The sequence below is a fragment of the Colias eurytheme genome, chromosome 15, assembly GCF_061535395.1.
Source record: "Colias eurytheme isolate Ceu_HAF_F1 chromosome 15, ilColEury1 Martin Lab GWU primary, whole genome shotgun sequence".
Taxonomy (NCBI): domain Eukaryota; kingdom Metazoa; phylum Arthropoda; class Insecta; order Lepidoptera; family Pieridae; genus Colias; species Colias eurytheme.
The window spans coordinates 6,176,924-6,195,907 of record NC_142994.1 but is presented as its reverse complement, the minus strand read 5'-3'; the positions used below and the strand labels follow the sequence as shown (position 1 = coordinate 6,195,907).

Below are 18,984 nucleotides of genomic sequence, written 5' to 3'. Positions count from 1 at the left end.
TGTTTTGTTAGTGATTCTAGGTTTAAGGTCAGAGAAAAGATTTAAGGTTTAAGGTCAAAGAAACACAAGTATTTTAATAGACCAAATTCGATTGTTAAAGGTTAGTCAACCATTAAATTCACTTCAACTCAGAAAATACTTAAATATTTTTATTACAACAATGTGTACTTTATATTCTTTTAACAATCGAAAGTGCGACATAAAAGTGTTTATTGTAAATAAATAAATGTTCTAATTAAACAAATGCATTCAATGAAAACGGCCCAGCCACATTTATATTGCACTTGAGCGTGTGCAGGACAGATAAGGTGACAGACAGACACATTATACATTTTACACATATTATTCGCATACCTGTTTCAAATGACTCTTTAAAACTGAACTTTCTGGTTCCGGGAGTGGCGGAAGATCTTGATCGGCTCCAGTTGGAGACGTTAATTTGGTTGCATCGAGATCCACCAACCATATGTCATCTGGTAACCTAAAAGGAAATTGTTACATCATTTAATAACGTAAAATGTATGTAGACTAAAATAAGAGTAAATTTTAAAAGATACGGATAGCATATTATCATTAAGAATGAAATGATTCTGAGATGAACAATTAGTGAGATAGCTTTACTCACCTTCTTGATATTTAGAGGCGATGTCATAAGTCATTATTAGGTTTCAGAAATAATTAATTATACAAGTTTAATAGAAGACCTGTATTATATTCATCAATCAAAACCAATACTCACTTAAAGTTCTTCTTATACTGAAGGAAAGTAGCCGGGATTCCAATCAAGAATGGTGTAGGAGCCAATAGCAGTTGTTCTGCACAGCTCATACAACTTGGTAGCAATGGTATCGCTGGGAACATGTACTCTAACGGGTACAGCATAGATACCAGCGCCATTACGGACATCGACAGGGCGTTGTAATCACGCGATTGTACTACTACTTTGTTCTCAAGGAGAATTAGAGTGAGCACTTTGAGGCAGGTATCCACACCTGGTAAGGAAAAAACAACATTTTTTTTAGTATAAATGAGTATGTAGATATATTTGCTTCAATAACTTAAAATTATCATGTTCAATGTGAAACTCTTCCACCAAACACGATCTGAAAAACACAATATTATTAAGCAAGAATGTAAGTTCTTATTTCATTTCTATTTTACAGGCAGTGACTTTAATATAACATGCATTTCCTATTCTTATATCTTCGTTAACTTACCAAGCAATTCCAAAGGCAAGTGCAAAGGGAAGTCCACAAGAGTGAACCGCGTATGATCGGGCAGCGCAAACACAAGCGGCGCGTGTGCAGTATTGGACAGAACTTCTAGCTCCACGCGAGTTTTCCCCGGCACTGGGACCGGCGCGGAAAGAAGTCGCAGTATCCATGTCTCGATCTCCTTTACGTCGTGTAACACTATCGTGGGAGTATTGTCGTATGCTTGGCCGGTTAATACGGACCATACTGTATCTCTGTAAACGAAATTAATACATACTTAATATTTGTTACTTTTAAAGTATTACTTACTAGCGGTCCGCCCCGGCTTCGCTCGTGGTACATATTTCGCAATAAAAGGTAGCCTATGTTCTTTCTCAGGGTCTAAAGATTATCTGTGCCAAATTTCATCAAAATCGGTCCAGTAGTTTATGCGTGAAAACCATACATACATACATACACACATACATACAGACCTTTCTTCTTTATAATATTAGTATAGATAAGTTTGGAAAGGTCAGTACAGTAACTTGATTTTTCAATTTATTCGTACTAGTTTACTGCACACAGATTAAAAATATCATTTTTTATTATCTATATATACACAGTATACAATCTATATTTCTAACAATTTTATATTTATAAATCAAATCAGTTGGTTTGCAAGAAACAGTTTCAATCATACATTTTTTGTTTCTTTTTTCTTTGGTTCATTTGACTCCACTTTTTGTTTAAAATGTTTTCTTTTTCTTAATATTTTTGTTTTAATTGTATTAGTTACAACTGTCTTAATTATATTCTTTTGTTTTAATTATATTGTCTGGTTTTAATTGAGTTTCTTTGTTTGTTGACTGGGGTGGCAAAAAAATATTTCATTCGTTCTTACAAACTTTCAGCTTTGATAAAATTTTAAGGAATTATTTGTATATGAAACTCATGAAAAAGTGACTCACCTAAATATTTGTCTGGACGCGCCAACGCGTCGCGGACTGGAAGACTCATTACAGGCATCTATCAACTTTTTAAGGATAAATAGGCACTCTCGGAATGTTGAGAAGAATGGATGATGAGATAAAAGACAAAGGGAGGTTAATGAATGATTACGGATACGCTGAAACAAGAAAATAAATAGCTGTCAAATATATAACCTTGAAGACAAAGGAACTAACTAACTAACTTCGTAGACTCACTATAGAACGAACTATAGAATAAATTCAAATACTTATGTTTTTTTTTATTAAAGCTCGCGCGCCAAATTTCTGACAGGCCACTAATATTTTTTTTCATGGAATATGAATTTTATTTAACCTCTTTGGTTGCGAATTTATGCTATTATAGTTAATTATAAAAATTGAAGAAATTCGTTGATTCTTCTTTCCTTTCCGTGGAACTTGCATTAACTGATTAAAGTTAAAAAAAATATATTTTTTTTTAATTTAGCAAGCATACATGCACGTTGGATAAATGACCCGTTTCAAATGTTTAATATTATATTTTAACCTATTCCAAAAATTCTAAATTAGGACTAGAGATTAATATATTAATTGAAAAACAGTAAAATGACATCTACAGATAACTGATTATCAGATAAGCAATCAAATAATAAAACATTCATTTACATTCAATAACTAACCTGGCGTTTCCTAGTCGCCCGTGGACTGGGCGAGTGTTCACCGCCACTTTCAGAATCAGGTGCGGGCGCCAACCGCGGCGCGCTGCACTCGCGCTCCGAGTCGCTCGGCGCTAAGTTGCTGCTCCTATAGTCACTGGAACGAATGCTCGCTTTAGTTGTTGACTATATTTTTACTACATAGATTATAATTTTGCCTCGAAATGGGAGAAACGAGCTTTTAAATGCATACCAAAAAAATTTATAAAGCTGGGTATCGACTTCGCGCTCCTGGCGCGCGCGCCATGAATGACCGCGCCGAGAGTGCGCTCCGCGGAGCGCGTTCCAAATAATTGAAGTATATCAACTAAGCGCGCCTGGCGCGCGTGGCAACTGTTCCAGTGTTTGACCGTTCATCATGGAAGCGTCGTGTACGAGCAGCAGCAGCTATTGTAATTATTATACACAGCATAATAAAAAAGAAAAAACAGAAACGTCAAGTGCGTTGGTGGATAAAAGAGCTGTACCGAAAAAAAATGCAGTATGGAGTGACACTTATAAGAGACATGCTGTTCGAAGTGATAGAAGACACAATAAAAAACTTCAAAAGAATGTCTACAGAAGATTTTTATTACTTGCATAACTTGATAGAGCCAAAGGTGAAAAAAATGGACACCCAGTTTCGCGAAGCTATTACAGTGACTGAATGGCTAGAGACAAGCTTGCAATACCTGTTCAGAGTTTCAAAGCAGTCTATATTATCAAGGATAGTCCCAGAATTATTATTCGGAGCGCAACAAACACAAAAAATACGACAAACCCGTCTCCATTGGCGCGCGCGCCACGTTTGATGCGCGGTAAAAAACCGACACCCGACGGAACGGACCGCTCCGCGTTCGACCGCTCCAACGAACATTTTGGCGCGCGTTCCAAACTGGTATCCATTTCACGCGGCTGGAGCGCGCGCCAATGTTCGACCTCTTGGAGCGCGAAGTCGATACTCAGCTTAACAATCTCACTTATTTTAGTGATGCCGAATGAATGTTTATTTAAAGTAAAAACTATTTGTTATAAATGTTTTACTATTGAAATAAACATAATCGTTAAATACAATGATTAAGTTATAGTGCAAAATAGTGTTTATTCCAATTTGAGTAATAATAGAATGAAAAGAAAGCCAGCTTTAAAGGTCAGAAAATTTTGAAGAATCTCACTTATTTTTAGTGCTGCAGAAAATTGGCGTTTCTTTAAAACAAAAACTGTTTTTTCTTATTAATGCTTTCAATTATTGAAATAAACAAATTAGAATGAATTAGTTAAATAAAATAGGGCAATTAGGGACATTAATAAAAGAGAATATTATTAAATGTATTGTAGGTAGACGTAAAGAATGTTCACCTGGAGAATGCAGAGTCAGAACTTCTTTCCATAGATTTGCGCCAAGACTCTCGTCTCAATATTCCACGCTCACGGGGACCCGGCGGCGGCGCGCGCTCCACCGCACGATAAAAGTTCACGCAAATCCCGTAACGGGTTTTACCTAACAAATAGCAATTAAACTTATAGTTTTTTTTAAATAATGATAGCTAAGAATGACATAACATCGGATTTGACCCATTTTCATAGGAATATAACAAGCCTAAGAGCATATTATTTTCCTAATGAGGAAAGAACACTTGATTAACTAAAAGAAAAGTAAAGTAGTAAATTTCTTACCCGAATCTTTATCCGTGAGCGTAAAAACAAAAGACGTTGTATCTCTAGCTGCAATATGCGCAAGCTGTCGCCTTTGTGCCACCGACACACATCCTTCAGGCTGACAGAAATATACCATGTCGAGTGGCAATGGAAAGTCGTCATGGTTGGTGAGTGGATACCGACGGAGAAGTTCTGGTGCCTGAAATAAGCCAGAACAAATAATATGCATTAAGACTCCCAAGCTTGTGGGCATATTTGGGCTATAATATTAAAGTGATTTTAACATAAATAATAGCACTTAAGTAAGTATTATGTTATATGTATAACAAAGCAATACTTTTACTGTAACTAGCTTCTGAAAGCCTATGTTTATTTTGGAAAAAGTTTTCCGTCGAGGCGAAAATCCGGGTAGCCCGAAAAATGAAAGCAGACGAAGTTGTTGAAGAACTAATTATTATAACCTATTTGTTAGTTCTATTATTATATAGTTATTAATTAATAAAAGTGACGTTCAAGTACTATGAAATCGATTATTCTATTTCATTTATGTAAATTTTAATATTACGTTAACCTCAGGATATAATATGTACCTACTTCATTTACGTAGAAGCCACCCACTGAGAAAACAATATTACATCAAAATAAACTTAACATTGAAATTGAATGTAAATATTTCAGGTTTGCACAATAACCCGTCAGTTACAGATAATAGTGCAGGAGAGACATCAATACATTCTAAGAATAGCAGAACACAATTTACTTTAAATATTTCAGAGCTGAATTTGAATAAATTTGCATAAGTTCTAATTCTACATTTAGAACGAAACTTATCAGAAATAAGAAGTTTTCTACCCACACATAGATCACGAACTAATAGACTAGATTTTTTATAATCTGCATCTATTAATCATTTTATAGAAAACAAAAATTACCTGTACAGGAGCTAATCCTTTTCCAGTGGTGTAGGGTCGTGCCCCAACTATAGTTAGATAATCCACCAGACGCGGACATAATTGCTGCTTTTGAACATCCATGCTCGTGATATGCTTGTATTATGTCGCCCGAATTTATACAATAGAACTACTGTACTCATACTTCACTATAATATTGCTTGACATCATTATCACTTGAATATCTATAACAAAGAATTGACGAATTTCACACTGACATTGAAGAGTCAAGAGTGGAATAATTAGTATAGCAGTTAAGAAACTTGGTTTAGAAATCAATATTTAAAATGGGACATACAATATTTAATACTACAGAAACTCGCTGCCCTTGGCCGTATTTCCTGACCTAATTTCGCTTCAGTACTTCCGTGGCAGGGTGTGTGGCGAGAGTGAGGATTAATTGAATAATGCAATAGTTAATGTCAACCTGAAGGTTCTATCACCAGTAAATTCAATATACCTCTTTATTGTGTCCTGTTTATAGGTTGCGGGTATTAAATTGAGTTCGTTTTATAGGTTTCCTTTCTCAACACCGCTTTACGATCAGAAGTTTCATCAAGGGCAGTAAAATATGCAATAAACAATACCTTTTATATTTAACGTGGGTAAGGTTATATTGATCTTGGCGCCTTTAATATTATGTTTTCGCTATCTCATAACTTTAAAAGAAAAATTATGAAGGCTTCGCTGTATATAAATGGAGAGGTAGATACTAAGATACTTACTAAATCTCAATGAAAAGAATGCATCTCTAAAGATCCTGATCTGATTTAAAGAAGTGATAGCAATAAGTTTCTATTGATTTCATTAATAGAATAATGCGATGAAATCGCCTTTGCCTATTGATATATTGACGTCATTTCGCTATATTCAAATACGTCATTCTGTAAGTGAGAGAGATAATAAGTGAAAGCTTTGTTTCCATACAATTAGTCATGCTGTTTCATATTGGTGACGTCCATGGTAATGTTAGACGGGCGTAGGTGGAGGTTATAGGGTTATAATAGGCTTGAATTAGCCAGCAATTGATCTTTTCAGAGGCCATATTATAATATGTTATAGTAGGTATAGTTGTCGTGAACTTTACATTTTTCAAATTATTTTTAATTATTAGTTAGTATTTTTCAAAAAAAAACTATACTTGGGAGAATAATCAGGAAAGGTCATATATACTAGATAGTTTTTTTTCATTATAGCTTTTAATAGAGAAATATATCGAAAATATGAAATAAATGTGAAATGTAAAGATATTTGATTTGATTCCCTACAAAGCAAAAACTATTACATTTTTTGGCAGATTGTATTGTTAAATGATCACTGGAACACCATGTATCTAGGCCAAAAGACCAGTACCAACTTCTCTCTACGTGTACGCCAACGTAAAAATAGACTGAAAAAAACTAAATACTTAACGTTAAAAATATTTCGTGAATAAAAATAGAAAACTTTTTAACATAAATAGAAAAGGAAATACGCAATTTACGAATGCCGATATGCAAATTTTGCCCCACTTGAGTAATCGCACCAGCATTATGGCGTTGAGTCCATGGTTGCTGATAACACCAGATAATATGTACCGGATAATGCATATATATAAGTTATCAAAGTTTACAACAGGAGGGAGTTTTAATAAACACAACGACCTTTTAAATGTAACTATACATTGAATTAAGTGTTGACATGATTTTTAATTTTTATAATGAATTAATATTATTTAATAAAAATAATAACATAATCATTTTTAACAAAAAAAAAATGTTGTGTGGTTTTATGAAACCACGGTAAAAGTGAAACTGTTCGAACGGTTCCGAACACTGCTTTGTGTAGCGCATGTCACGTGACGGTCGGCTGCCGAGTAGGTATACCTACTCGGCAGCCGCGATACACGCGACATGCGCTACACAGACCAAAAAGTTTGAGACGATGTAATAAAAGTTTCACTTTAAAAGTAAATTGCCTTCAAATGGTCGGAACTACACCAAACAATTACTAGTTAGGTATAACTATATCACCTGGAAGATACCAGTTTTTTTTAATCATAACCGATTTGGTTAACCCTTTGTTAACCCAGAGGAAAGTTCTGAGGTAAATAACCAAAAAAAAAATACAGACGAATTGAATGCCTACGAGGTTTTCAATTCGTCTTTAGTATTTATTTTTATTGTCTGTTGTATTTTTTTTAAGTTGGTTGAAAAAAAATTAAAATTAGATTTATCCCATATACCAGCTATCATGATTTTGCGCAGATATGCTTCGACATTAATTCGTAGATTAAAATGTAATTTCATTCGTCAATTTACTAATCCTTAGGGGCTGGGATTTTAAGACATAAAAGATCCCTTATTCAGCATGAAACAGGGTCCATAAATTGCTTAATTTTACCTTGTAGGATTATACTGAATTTGAATCTGTTTTATTCGTTAGATATCATTGATATCCAACTTTATGGAAAATTTATTACGATTTTTTTTTTAATTTCAGGTAAAAACAAACGTTCCAGTTCTTTTTTGGTAAAGTTAAATTTGTAAGCAGGTAAAAAGTTATACTCTATATTTTATGTAAATATAAGTTATAGGTAAGTACCACACTTTAAGATCAATAGAAAAAAAAGAAATAATTACTAAGTTCATACCAAAAGCCTTCGTCATACGAATATAAATAGCAGACGTTTTCGGATAGTCGTTTACAGACGGTTATTGATTATTCTAATTTCTATAACCAAATATGATCTTTGGATACTCATACAATGAACCACTTGACCTTGAACTGAACGTAAGAGAAGTTTTGTATAGCATCTGCATAATATATCCTAGATACATACATCAACAGCGAATATGTTTAATTTTGTAATAATGTTTAAGGATAAAAATTAGTTCTATTAGTATATTTTTACTACTAAACTAACATATATTTAGCGTTACAAATTTACGTACCCAATACCCATCCCCCGGTTTAAGCAAAAAAATCGAGTAGGTAAGTTTAGGTAAGTATCTAGCTTCGGCTTTTACTGCACTACACTTTATATTTTTAAAGGAACGTGAAATATAATTAAAACGATTAAGAGCAGAATAATGTAAAAAGTTACGTCATTCAACGTTTAGCTTTTTCGTAGAAGCAGTTAAAAGAGTATTTCTGAACCCTATTTATGAATAGTAGAGTGCAAATCATGTGGGACTTACCTCTAACTTATATTGCAGCGGCTCGCATTGTTTGTTCTACGCGTTATTTGCTTGTCGCACGCGAGCGTAATTCGTGCGGTTAGTATTTTAGTAGGATATGCCGCGTAGTGCATATCGCGAGGCCGCGGCTCGAAGGCGAGTGTAGTGACATGCGCGGCCGCCCACGCTCGATAACGCCCGCCCTTGCGCTCTACGTATCACAAACACTATCAGTCCGAGGCCTGCGTACAGTCGCCCTTCACGACTATACACACATACTTTACACTCGACCCCAGGCGATAATTGATTGCGGTTACGATGTCTACGTAAATAATTAGACGCAAAGATAGTATTATTAACTATATTAAAGCGACATATTTCGCCGACAAAAACATAAAATAAATTATTAAAATGAAAGCTTTTATTTTTTGGACACGAAAGCGAAATTATTTAAAAATAAGTTTTTTTAACACTTTATATAATTTAATCAATGCTACACGCCTTACTCTCGTAACCAATCTTAAAAAAAAATATCATAGAGCTTTTGCTCTAGGTAACCTAATTTTTTCAATTGTGAAGGCATTCCAACGTAATCTGCTTAAGATTTAAATAGCTATATTTCTTAACATAATATAGAAGAAATTACAATAAATAGATGGAAGATTTAATTAACCGTTCATGTTTTTAATAGTATGTAAAGTAGTTACACTGAATGAAAGCCAAAACCGCAATTAAGTTTAACAATATTACATAATTAACATAATTTCTCTTAATATTACCTAGTTCTAAATTTTAAGATCATCATTATCAACCATCGTCAATACGGTTCAACAACTTTTCCAGATGGGAAAATAAAGAAAGCATTTGTATTTTACAAAATCGGTCAAAAATGTCTACTTAAAAAATGTATTTATAATATTAATGTAGACGGGTAAATAAAGTTTCCATGTATATTTTTATCCCGTAATATCTGCTGAAAGTGTAGGTTATATGTACAATCAAAAAATATTTGAGCAACAAAAGGCTATATTTTTAGATCAAGGTCGCGTTCATGGATAAACTTGCTATAGGCGTGAACGATATTCGATATTTCACTTTATGTAACGTATTGATTTTTTTTTGTATGTATATTCCGTTCTTGTGGCCCAATTATCTATGAAAATTTTAGCCCAAGTGATGTCGTTAGTATTACAATTTTTAGTGCTAATCCTTTTGATTATATGCCGATATGCCGTATCATTTTATGAAATATCTCTTATTTTCTTCGCCCACTTTGTCTAAAACCTGATTCATTATATACTAAAACCTCTTGAATCACTCGTATCTATTAAAAAAATCGCATCAAAATCCGTTGCGTAGTTTTAAATACATATTTAAGAATAAATAGGGACTGATAAAACGACTTTATTATAAACTATGCAGTGATGATTATATTTATAATAAGTACAATAAAAATCTGTCTTTATAGAATACAATTTCGTGTCGGGAGATATTCAAGGAATAAACAAACGTGAAATGGTTTTTCTTTTTTACTTTGTCGTATTTTTTACGGAAATCTAGGTCATCAGCTATCTGTGTCTTGAATAAAATATAATTCAACGACAGGCGTTTTTATTTAAGAATCGTATGAAAGAGGAATTTATTCTGCGGGAGAAAGACTAGTTATACCACGAGTTATACTATACTAATCATATTAATATTTTATGTTTCAAATCACATGAATGAAATTACGTAAAATAAAATGCATAAAATTTTATAAATAATTTATTTCACATAAAAATTACAAAACGGTTACATAAAATTGACAATTATTACAGTAACAACAAACATTACTTCCCGCTGTCTTCCTTCAGTGACACCGTCCTATTGAAAACGATCTGTAAATACAAAAAAAAAATCATAATTTAAAAGTTATAAAATTAATAAAAAAAGAACACAATTATTTGATAGCCGAAGGTTAAAAATAAAATATTGTACCTACGACTTAATTTCTTTCAGTTAAGGGCGCGTTCCCACCGTGTCGTGACGACAGATAATCGTGTAGTTTTAAGTGTCGTGGCTTATATGTTTAAATGGAGGTGTTCACATTTAGAACGACACAATTTACTGTCGTCTACGACAGTTTTTGCAGTGACGACACTTTGTCGTGACAGTGGGAACGGCAAGCACGACAGTCGTAAAACGATAAAAAATCGTGGACGGCAACTCTATGACGTCCATTGAACTCAGGAGAGTAAACGCACTAGTAATCACCAAGCGAACGCAGAGGCGACTAGATTTGTAGCTTGCTGATGATGTGTAAACGACAAAGCGACTGCCAGGAAACGATAAAATGTCGTCGCGATCCAATGGGAACAGCTAGATACGACAGTCGCTAAACGATAAAAAATGTTGACGACAAACAATCGTTATAATGGGAACAGGTAAAGACGACAGTCGTCGAACGATAAATTAGTCGTTACGACATAGTGGGAACGCGCCCTAAATGTCTTCCACAAACTTAAATCACTGAATTTAACTTTCACATAAATAGGGCAAAGGTGAAATAGGTTTATTTCCAAGCATGACATAACCACTTTTGCAGTTTTAATACGCTTCGTTTATTATAGTTATATAAGCGAGGGAAATAGCTGCTAAGTGCTAACGCAGCGCAAAATCTATTCAGGTCCATGAAATTAAAATTAAAACTTTCTATATTTGTAAAATATGAGTTTATAGTATCGCGAATTTTTTGATTTTGTTATACTTATTGCAGGTAACTTTAGAGGAGCTAAAGCAATTTAAAAAAAATTTCAACATTATTTTCAGATCTTAAATTAATAATTATAGTTTACAGTACTTGCAAATATAAGACATTCATTTCATCTTTTAATACCTTTATTAAAACATCAACAACTTTAAAAATTTGACAGATGTCTATGATCATAGACAATTGCGACCATAACCTCCACATCACATGTAAAAAACATTTCAACTTCAAAAGAATACTCACATTAGACGAATCAGTATCGGGATCGACGGAAAAGTATCCAATCCTCTCAAACTGGAACTTATCGTATACTTTAGCACCTTTGAGTGACGCGTCAGAAAACGCGCGTACCACAGACAACGTATCGTTACGGCAATCGGAGAGGAAACCGCCCGGAACTTCCGCGGGGTCTTCGGGGTTTTTGTGTTTGAATCTGTGGTAATAAAGCATACATTCAAATTATCTTTAAAACATTTTTAAATTTGGTCCTGAACCAATATACACCGACAGATATGTCACCCATTTAAAATGTCATAAAAAATTTGTGGTCTGTGTAGAAGTATAAATGTTGGAAAAACAACATATATTTCAAATCAATGTTTACAAACATCAATAGAATTTTCTTGTGTTTGATTATATAAAAATTCAGTTCCCGGCCCCTAATTACATCGGCTGGAGTGTTCGAAATGTCGGATTGTATATGTCGGCGCAACGACGATAAACGACTACCCTCAATCTACTAAATAATTATAACTAGCTAAAGTTTACTTTGATCTTTTTAAATAAGTGGTTGATTCATTAATCAACCACTAATGAAATAATTAAATTAACTAAATAATTAATCTTTGTTAAAAATGATAAAAATTCATTGTAAAAATTCGAGTGGAAACACTCTTGTGAGTCATGGTTTGCTTTAAATGCGATCGCCCGACGGCACAGAGCACATTCACTCGCCGGCCGTCGGAGCGATCGGAGCTCTCTCTATAATTTCCACGTAGATTAAAAAGGCAGTAAAAATACCTACAGGCGTTCTACTTCGAGTATGAGCGTCTGCTCTGATGATGGTGACGTCAGAATTGCTGACGTCACTCTTTTTAAAAATAGCCTTTGGGGCCCTTCTTCCGTCATATACTAATGAATAAATCGCGTTTAAAATCCGTAAAAAAGTCTTTAATTTTTAAATGAGGCTAGTACGTTAGCCGCCATTTACACTATCATGTGCAATACTGTAAAATTGGAACTAAAAGTAACGCATAAAGTTGACTTTATACTTTTTAATAGTTTACGAAGTTACATAAATTCATTTTGAAAGAGAAATATATATTAAACTAGCGGTCCGCCCCGGCTTCGCCCAAATCGGTCCAGTAGTTTATGCGTGAAAACCATACATACATACATACATAATTACAAACCTTTCTTCTTTATACTAATATTAGTATAGATTTACTTACAAAGGTTCATACAATCTCACTTCAACACTGATTGGCTGAGACACCCAGTGTATAAAGGCTTTGGGTTTCTCCGCTGACTCAGTCGACTCCGCCGTACATTCAACCTCGATTACTTTGCCGCTGTCGTCTTTGATTATTTTCGACACCTGGGATAAAAAAATTAAGATAAGTTTAAATTTAATACTCTGTAACATTTTCTGAATATACTTTTTCTTGTTCTAAAATCTACAGATACTATGTATGTACTTATTTCAGAAATAAGTATGTTTTTATTTAGTAAATATAGAATAAAAATATACAGCATATCGTTGTAAACTCTTAATTTCGAAGCATCAAAGCGTATTTTGTAAATTGCCACACAATGGTTTTCATCACAGAATACTTCAAAAGTATGTCAAGCCTAGATTATCGCGTGAATTTAAAAGGAATACAGTACTCAAACTAATGACAAAGTAAGTAGATTACAGCATGTTAAGCTAATATTTTGCATGAAATTGAATAAAAACAAAGTTAAGATAATGCTTTTAAAAAAGGCTTATTTGCATTTTCATTTTATAAATTGATTTAAAAAGAAAAAAAAATATTGATTTTTTAATAGAAACTTTTTACGCTGGGCCATAATCACAAATACCTTTTTATTTCTTAGATATGCAGGAAATTTCGCATTTATACTCTAGACCTATTATCGCAGTTATAACGTTTATGAAGCGGAAATAAATAAACAATTTAATTATCAATTTCACATATGTGCTTAAAGTTAAGCGTATGCTATATAATCTTTAACTAAAAATATCAACTCCTTACCTTAATTATGTATCCTGCATGTCGCAAGCCCACACTTTGATTAGGCGTGAGTCTACGGTATCCCTTCTCCGGTTGTTCCTTGAAGTCACTGGCCTCAATATACAAAGTTCTATCCAATACAACTTGGTGGGAGCTCTTGGTAGGTTCGTTGGGGAAATCAGGCACTGTTACCGAAATTGGCTTGTCACTTGGGAAATTGGTGATTGTGATCTTCAGTGGCTCCAGGACAACCATTACTCTGTGAAAGATATGAGATATGAGAAATTTGTCTGTGTGGCTGGTTTAACAAAATAAAAATGTGTAAATGTCCAAAACTAAAACATTTTCAAATGTGAACACAACATGAATTCTTCAAAAACCTTAAGTACACTGAGTAATAATTGTATTTTATAAAAAAATGTTGTGTGGTTTTATGAAACCACGGTAAAAGTGAAAGTGTTCGAACGGTTCCGAACACTGCTTTGTGTAGCGCATGTCGCGTGACGGTCGGCTGCCGAGTAGGTAAACCTACTCGGCAGCCGACCGTCACGCGACATGCGCTACACAGACCAAAAAGTTTGAGACGATGTAATAAAAGTTTCACTTTAAAAAACAATATATAATTTTTGCTTGTTTTTATAAGAATAGCACGAATATACCCTTTGTATAATAGACTACAAGCCCGCATATGACAGACAGACCATGTACGGCATGGTCAAATGACCAAATTTACCGGTAACTCTCGGAAATTAAATAAAAATTCCGACTTGGTGGACCAACATTTTTGTACGGCACTGAGCGGTTTCTTATTATTTTTAATGGATCTATCGATGGTTAAGAATGCCGTACAAAAATATATGACCAAAATTTACCAAGTCTACCTGTACTTTTCAATTCTCATCTGCACTCAGTTGGACAGCTTACAAGTGACGGCATAGTGATGAATCTTATTATTTTTTGCTCTTCTTTCGTTCTAGATATGACCCGTGGTGGTTCATTTGACCCATATTTTTTTCATATGCGGGCTTGTAGTCTATAAGATATAGAAACTTAACGACTCATACAATGTGTTGTTTCAAAAACTTATCAAATGGTCTCTTCATAATTATTTCCACTTGTGTAGGTATAATACCTAGGTGCAGCAGTATTGAGATGATCCCGTACAGCGGCATCCAAGAGCGCAGGATCGACCGCCCCGAGCGCACCGGTCACGCCGAGCGCCGCACAGAACGCGTTCACCGCGCCCGCCGGCACGCCGCGGCGACGCAGCGCCGTCAGCGTGAACAGGCGCGGGTCGTCCCAGTCTATACACAGGGAGTAGTCAATTAATCCATACTAATATTATAAATGCGAAAGTAACTCTGTCTGTCTGTCTGTTACTCAATCACGCCTTAACTACTGAACCAATTTGCATGAAATTTGGTATAGAGATATTTTGATACCCGAGAAAGGACATAGGCTTCTTTTTACCCCGGCCCCCGGGAAATACGATAGGTTTTATACCGGAAATCCCACGGGAACGGGAACTATGCGGGTTTTTTTTTTGAATGCGCGGGCGAAGCTGCGGGCGGAAAGCTAGTAAATATATATAAAAGGAACTCTGTCTATTACGCTTTCACGTTTGAACCACTAAACCAAAATACTTTAATCATACTTAGACATACTTTGTATTTAATAATGTGAAAATTGCTTTGTTTGCGTTTCGCCACAAAATGAATAAAGAAGACAATATATGCGAAGGGCCGTTATACAATAAAGTGAAGATACACGAGCGAAGTAACAGGACAAAAGACAGTGTTTGTAACGCATTTGAAAAGAAAATAATGCATTGAGGCTATCCACATTAATATACAAGATAAATTATATATTATGCTAGCCTAGAAAACAGGAAGAAGCCAACAATAAAGAACTGATGATAATGATTAAATGAGACACATTTTATTAAATATGCATATTGAATATACATACCATTTACAATGCCTTCATCAATAAGTTTTGCAATCTTCCTTTTGGAGACAACAGTGTAGTTAACATTGAGTCTTCCATACTCCCACTGCACAGGGCAGTAGATATCTAAGGCATTACACAGCCAGTAATATGATGACCTAAATATTTTTTGAAAATCTTATTTTATAAATTTATAGAAAAACAAATTCTTTACTTATATATTTTTAAATATAAAAATAATACGATATGCAGACACAGTGTTAAAAATTAACATTAAGTATGTAATGCATTTATTAACTGTAAAATAAACTGTTATTTATATTTTTTTATCATTATATTTCAATATAATTCTTTTTATTATTTACACACTAATATATTTAAAACAGGCATTTAGAAATATAAACATCAGAATTATAACCAACCTCCTAGACTGAAACTCCTTAGTGCACAAAGAATGTGTAATATGTTCAATGCTATCACACAAGCAATGTGTGTAATCATAAGTAGGGTAAATACACCACTTATTGCCAGTTCTATGATGGGGTTTGAACTTAATTCTGTATGCTACTGGGTCTTGCTTACCCTCTTCTAGAGTAATTTTCATTCGTAAAGTAGCTTCTCCTTCATCTATTTTGCCATTTTTCATATCCTGAAAAATTATGTTTCATTCAATTAAGCCCAAAATTACAAGATGTTTGACATATGACAAAACATTTCAATAAAATTACTATACAAAAAGCAAATTTCAAATTAATGTTCATGCAAAAGCTTTAAAGGAAACCTATTAAATGCCTACAATGTAGAGAAACTATAAACATTAAACAGCATACTGTACCAAGGTGGTGGTTTAAAAAGTTCATATTAAATTTAAATTATAACCATTCTTACCTCAAACAATTGCAAACTTTCTTCAATGGGCCTGTTACGCCAAGGTGAAGGTGGAGGGTTAAAGCCCTTAATTTCTTCAGCTTTTTGATGACACACATATGCCAAGTCTTTCTTTATTAACTTCACAGCCCATTCGTACAGCTGATCAAAGTAATCAGACGAATGAGTGATTTTGTATGGCGTATAACCTGAAAGTGGAAATATGAACAATATCATTTATATTTACAATTTTTAAAGTGAAATTTTTATTACATCGTCTCAAACTTTTTGGTCTGTGTGGCGCATGTCGCTTGTATCGCGGCTGCCGAGTAGGTATACCTACTCGGCAGCCGACCGTCACGCGACATGCGCTACACAAAGCAGTGTTCGGAACCGTTCGAACAGTTTCACTTTTACCGTGGTTTCATAAAACCACACAACATTTTTTACATATTATGTAAGTATTTAAATGTTATATCTCCATCTAAATTACAATTATTAAATGCAGGTTACACAATCCAAACGTATGTTAACTTCATTTTAATTAAAATCAACATGTTTATGAACAATTTAATAAAAATTGTTATTTACCTAACCACTCTACCATATCTTTGATGCCAACAAAAAATTTCTCTTCCTCCTTTTCAGGATTAGTGTCATCATATCTTAAGAAACACAATCCATCATGAGCGGCAGCATATCCAAAGTTAATATTGATTGCTTTAGCATGACCAATATGTAAAATACCATTGGGTTCAGGAGGAAACCTTGTGCGAACCTTCCCACCAGTAATTTTGAGATGTTCTTCCAGTAACTTCTTTGTGTTTGGGGTAACTACATAGCCATCACTTTTGAAATTTTCACCGGGCACATGGAATGGCAACTTTTTCATCAATTCTGATATTGAGACAGCTCCACCCACATCTTGTGCTTCATCAGTTTTAGTAACTTTTGCATCTGAAATTTTTCACAAGACGAGAGAGTTATGTTTATACTTTTTTTTATTACATAATATATTAACTAATCACTTATATTAAAAATTTAGAAAATTGACTAACCAGAAGCATCTTCTTTTTTAGGTTTTTTATTGGTTTCATTACTAGATTTAGCTTTTTTATCAGCTTTAGGAATTGGAGCTAAATCTGCCTCGGTTTTGGGTCCCAAAAGATCTAGTATCTGTGAAACAATAATTGCTGAAGTAATGAAGTATTATATAAAATAATTAACTACTTTCTAATTCTAGATATTACTCTATAAAATAAAATAAAAATTCCTTACCTGCACATCAACTTCATTCTTGATAGCTTTACCATCAGCCCATTTTAAATCGGCTCTTACAGCTTGCATTACAATCCCAGAATTAAATCTGTATCTTTTTTCAAGTAATTCATCTTTATATTTTGCCATATGCTTCTCAACAGCCTGTTCTACTTGTTCAGGTGTTATTACAACTCCTACACCACACGCATTTTCGAAATCCTTACTATTAATATTTTCTTCACTTACATGACTGAGAGCATAGTCTAAGGCGGCATCAACTCGCAATGTAGAATCTAATTTGCCCTCAGCTATGTACTTACATATAAAAGACAACTTGTTGGCAATTTGCGGTTTAATTTTAGTAGCCAGATGGTACAAGAGTAAACCTGCTCCAGACGGTATTTGGTCTAGTTGAACCTTAAAAAACACAACAGATGTTTAAAACCAAAGGTAATTGCACTCAATTATAGTATTAAATTTAAATATCGGTACATTTCTAACCTCACTCAGAATCTGTAGTAAAAACTTGGTAACGTTTGCATTTTTTAATGTTTCTTTTGCCTTCTGCTCACTTAAACCAATCTTTTTAAAGTTTTCAATTGTTTCCTCTGGTGTCATTTTAAATAATTATAAATTATTTATGTTAACTTCATTAATTAAACTTATAAAAATCCCAATATGTTAAGATTTGCACTTTGCAGAGATGAATTAACAAATGACAAATGACAATTGACAAACCACAGACAGATCACAGATTCAGAGTGAGAGGTCTAAATTGACAATCTACGATAAACTGTCAATGTCACTTGATTTTTTTTTTTGAAGATATAATAGCCTGGCTGCAAGCCTTTTAAGCCAAGTCTTATTTTTTTATTTTTCCTTCTTTTGCCTTTATTTAGATCGTTCCAACAGTGTTTTTTATATATTTGTATAACGCACTATAACACTTTTTGTTTTTTAACAAATCACACAACTGACGGCGCGGCGGGAGGAATCACTTACGTACTCTACTAATGTCACTTGATATATTATTATGACAAAGTTTTGTTATTTGTACCACTTAAAACAGTGCTCCCATTGTCGCTGGTAAATAAAAGACCTCTCAAATAATGACCTTTAGGTAAAGTCGTTTACTGTGATAAATAATTGGCTTAATTATTTATTGTACAGCATGAAAAAAAGAGCGTGTGTGCCGAGCACACGTGTCAGAAGTGAATCTTCTTTGGCTAGATTCAAATATACAAAAATCGTCGCCTTACTCTATGACGTGACAGTATCGTGACTCTATTTAACAAAATATG

At 33.9% G+C, this 18,984-nt stretch overlaps 2 protein-coding genes across 2 annotated transcripts in view; both read right to left on the bottom strand.

Annotated features, from left to right (window-relative positions):
* The window catches only part of Rab3-GEF (Rab3 GDP-GTP exchange factor), a 30,966-nt gene extending 22,005 nt beyond the window's left edge, over window positions 1-8,961 (bottom strand). The window contains exons 1-9 of the mRNA XM_090110531.1: window positions 8,648-8,961; window positions 5,451-5,653; window positions 4,537-4,717; window positions 4,219-4,360; window positions 2,845-2,977; window positions 2,165-2,322; window positions 1,218-1,468; window positions 740-992; window positions 355-481 (exon numbers count right to left, since the gene is read on the bottom strand). Coding sequence (XP_089966657.1) covers window positions 355-481; window positions 740-992; window positions 1,218-1,468; window positions 2,165-2,322; window positions 2,845-2,977; window positions 4,219-4,360; window positions 4,537-4,717; window positions 5,451-5,552 — 1,347 coding nt within the window. The 5' untranslated portion in view covers window positions 5,553-5,653; window positions 8,648-8,961. The remainder of the gene's footprint in view (window positions 1-354; window positions 482-739; window positions 993-1,217; window positions 1,469-2,164; window positions 2,323-2,844; window positions 2,978-4,218; window positions 4,361-4,536; window positions 4,718-5,450; window positions 5,654-8,647) is intronic.
* Window positions 8,962-10,377: 1,416 nt separating this feature from the next.
* Window positions 10,378-18,412, bottom strand: GlnRS (Glutaminyl-tRNA synthetase). The gene is made up of 12 exons (XM_090110072.1): window positions 18,185-18,412; window positions 17,702-18,100; window positions 17,482-17,599; window positions 17,015-17,380; window positions 16,445-16,632; window positions 15,979-16,205; window positions 15,578-15,714; window positions 14,742-14,913; window positions 13,631-13,868; window positions 12,827-12,972; window positions 11,619-11,808; window positions 10,378-10,503 (listed from the first exon to the last, which is right to left on the bottom strand). Exons 1-12 carry the CDS (start codon window positions 18,299-18,301, stop codon window positions 10,456-10,458), a joined length of 2,346 nt encoding a protein of 781 aa, XP_089966198.1. The 5' UTR covers window positions 18,302-18,412; the 3' UTR covers window positions 10,378-10,455.
* Between the last annotated feature and the right edge of the window lie 572 nt (window positions 18,413-18,984).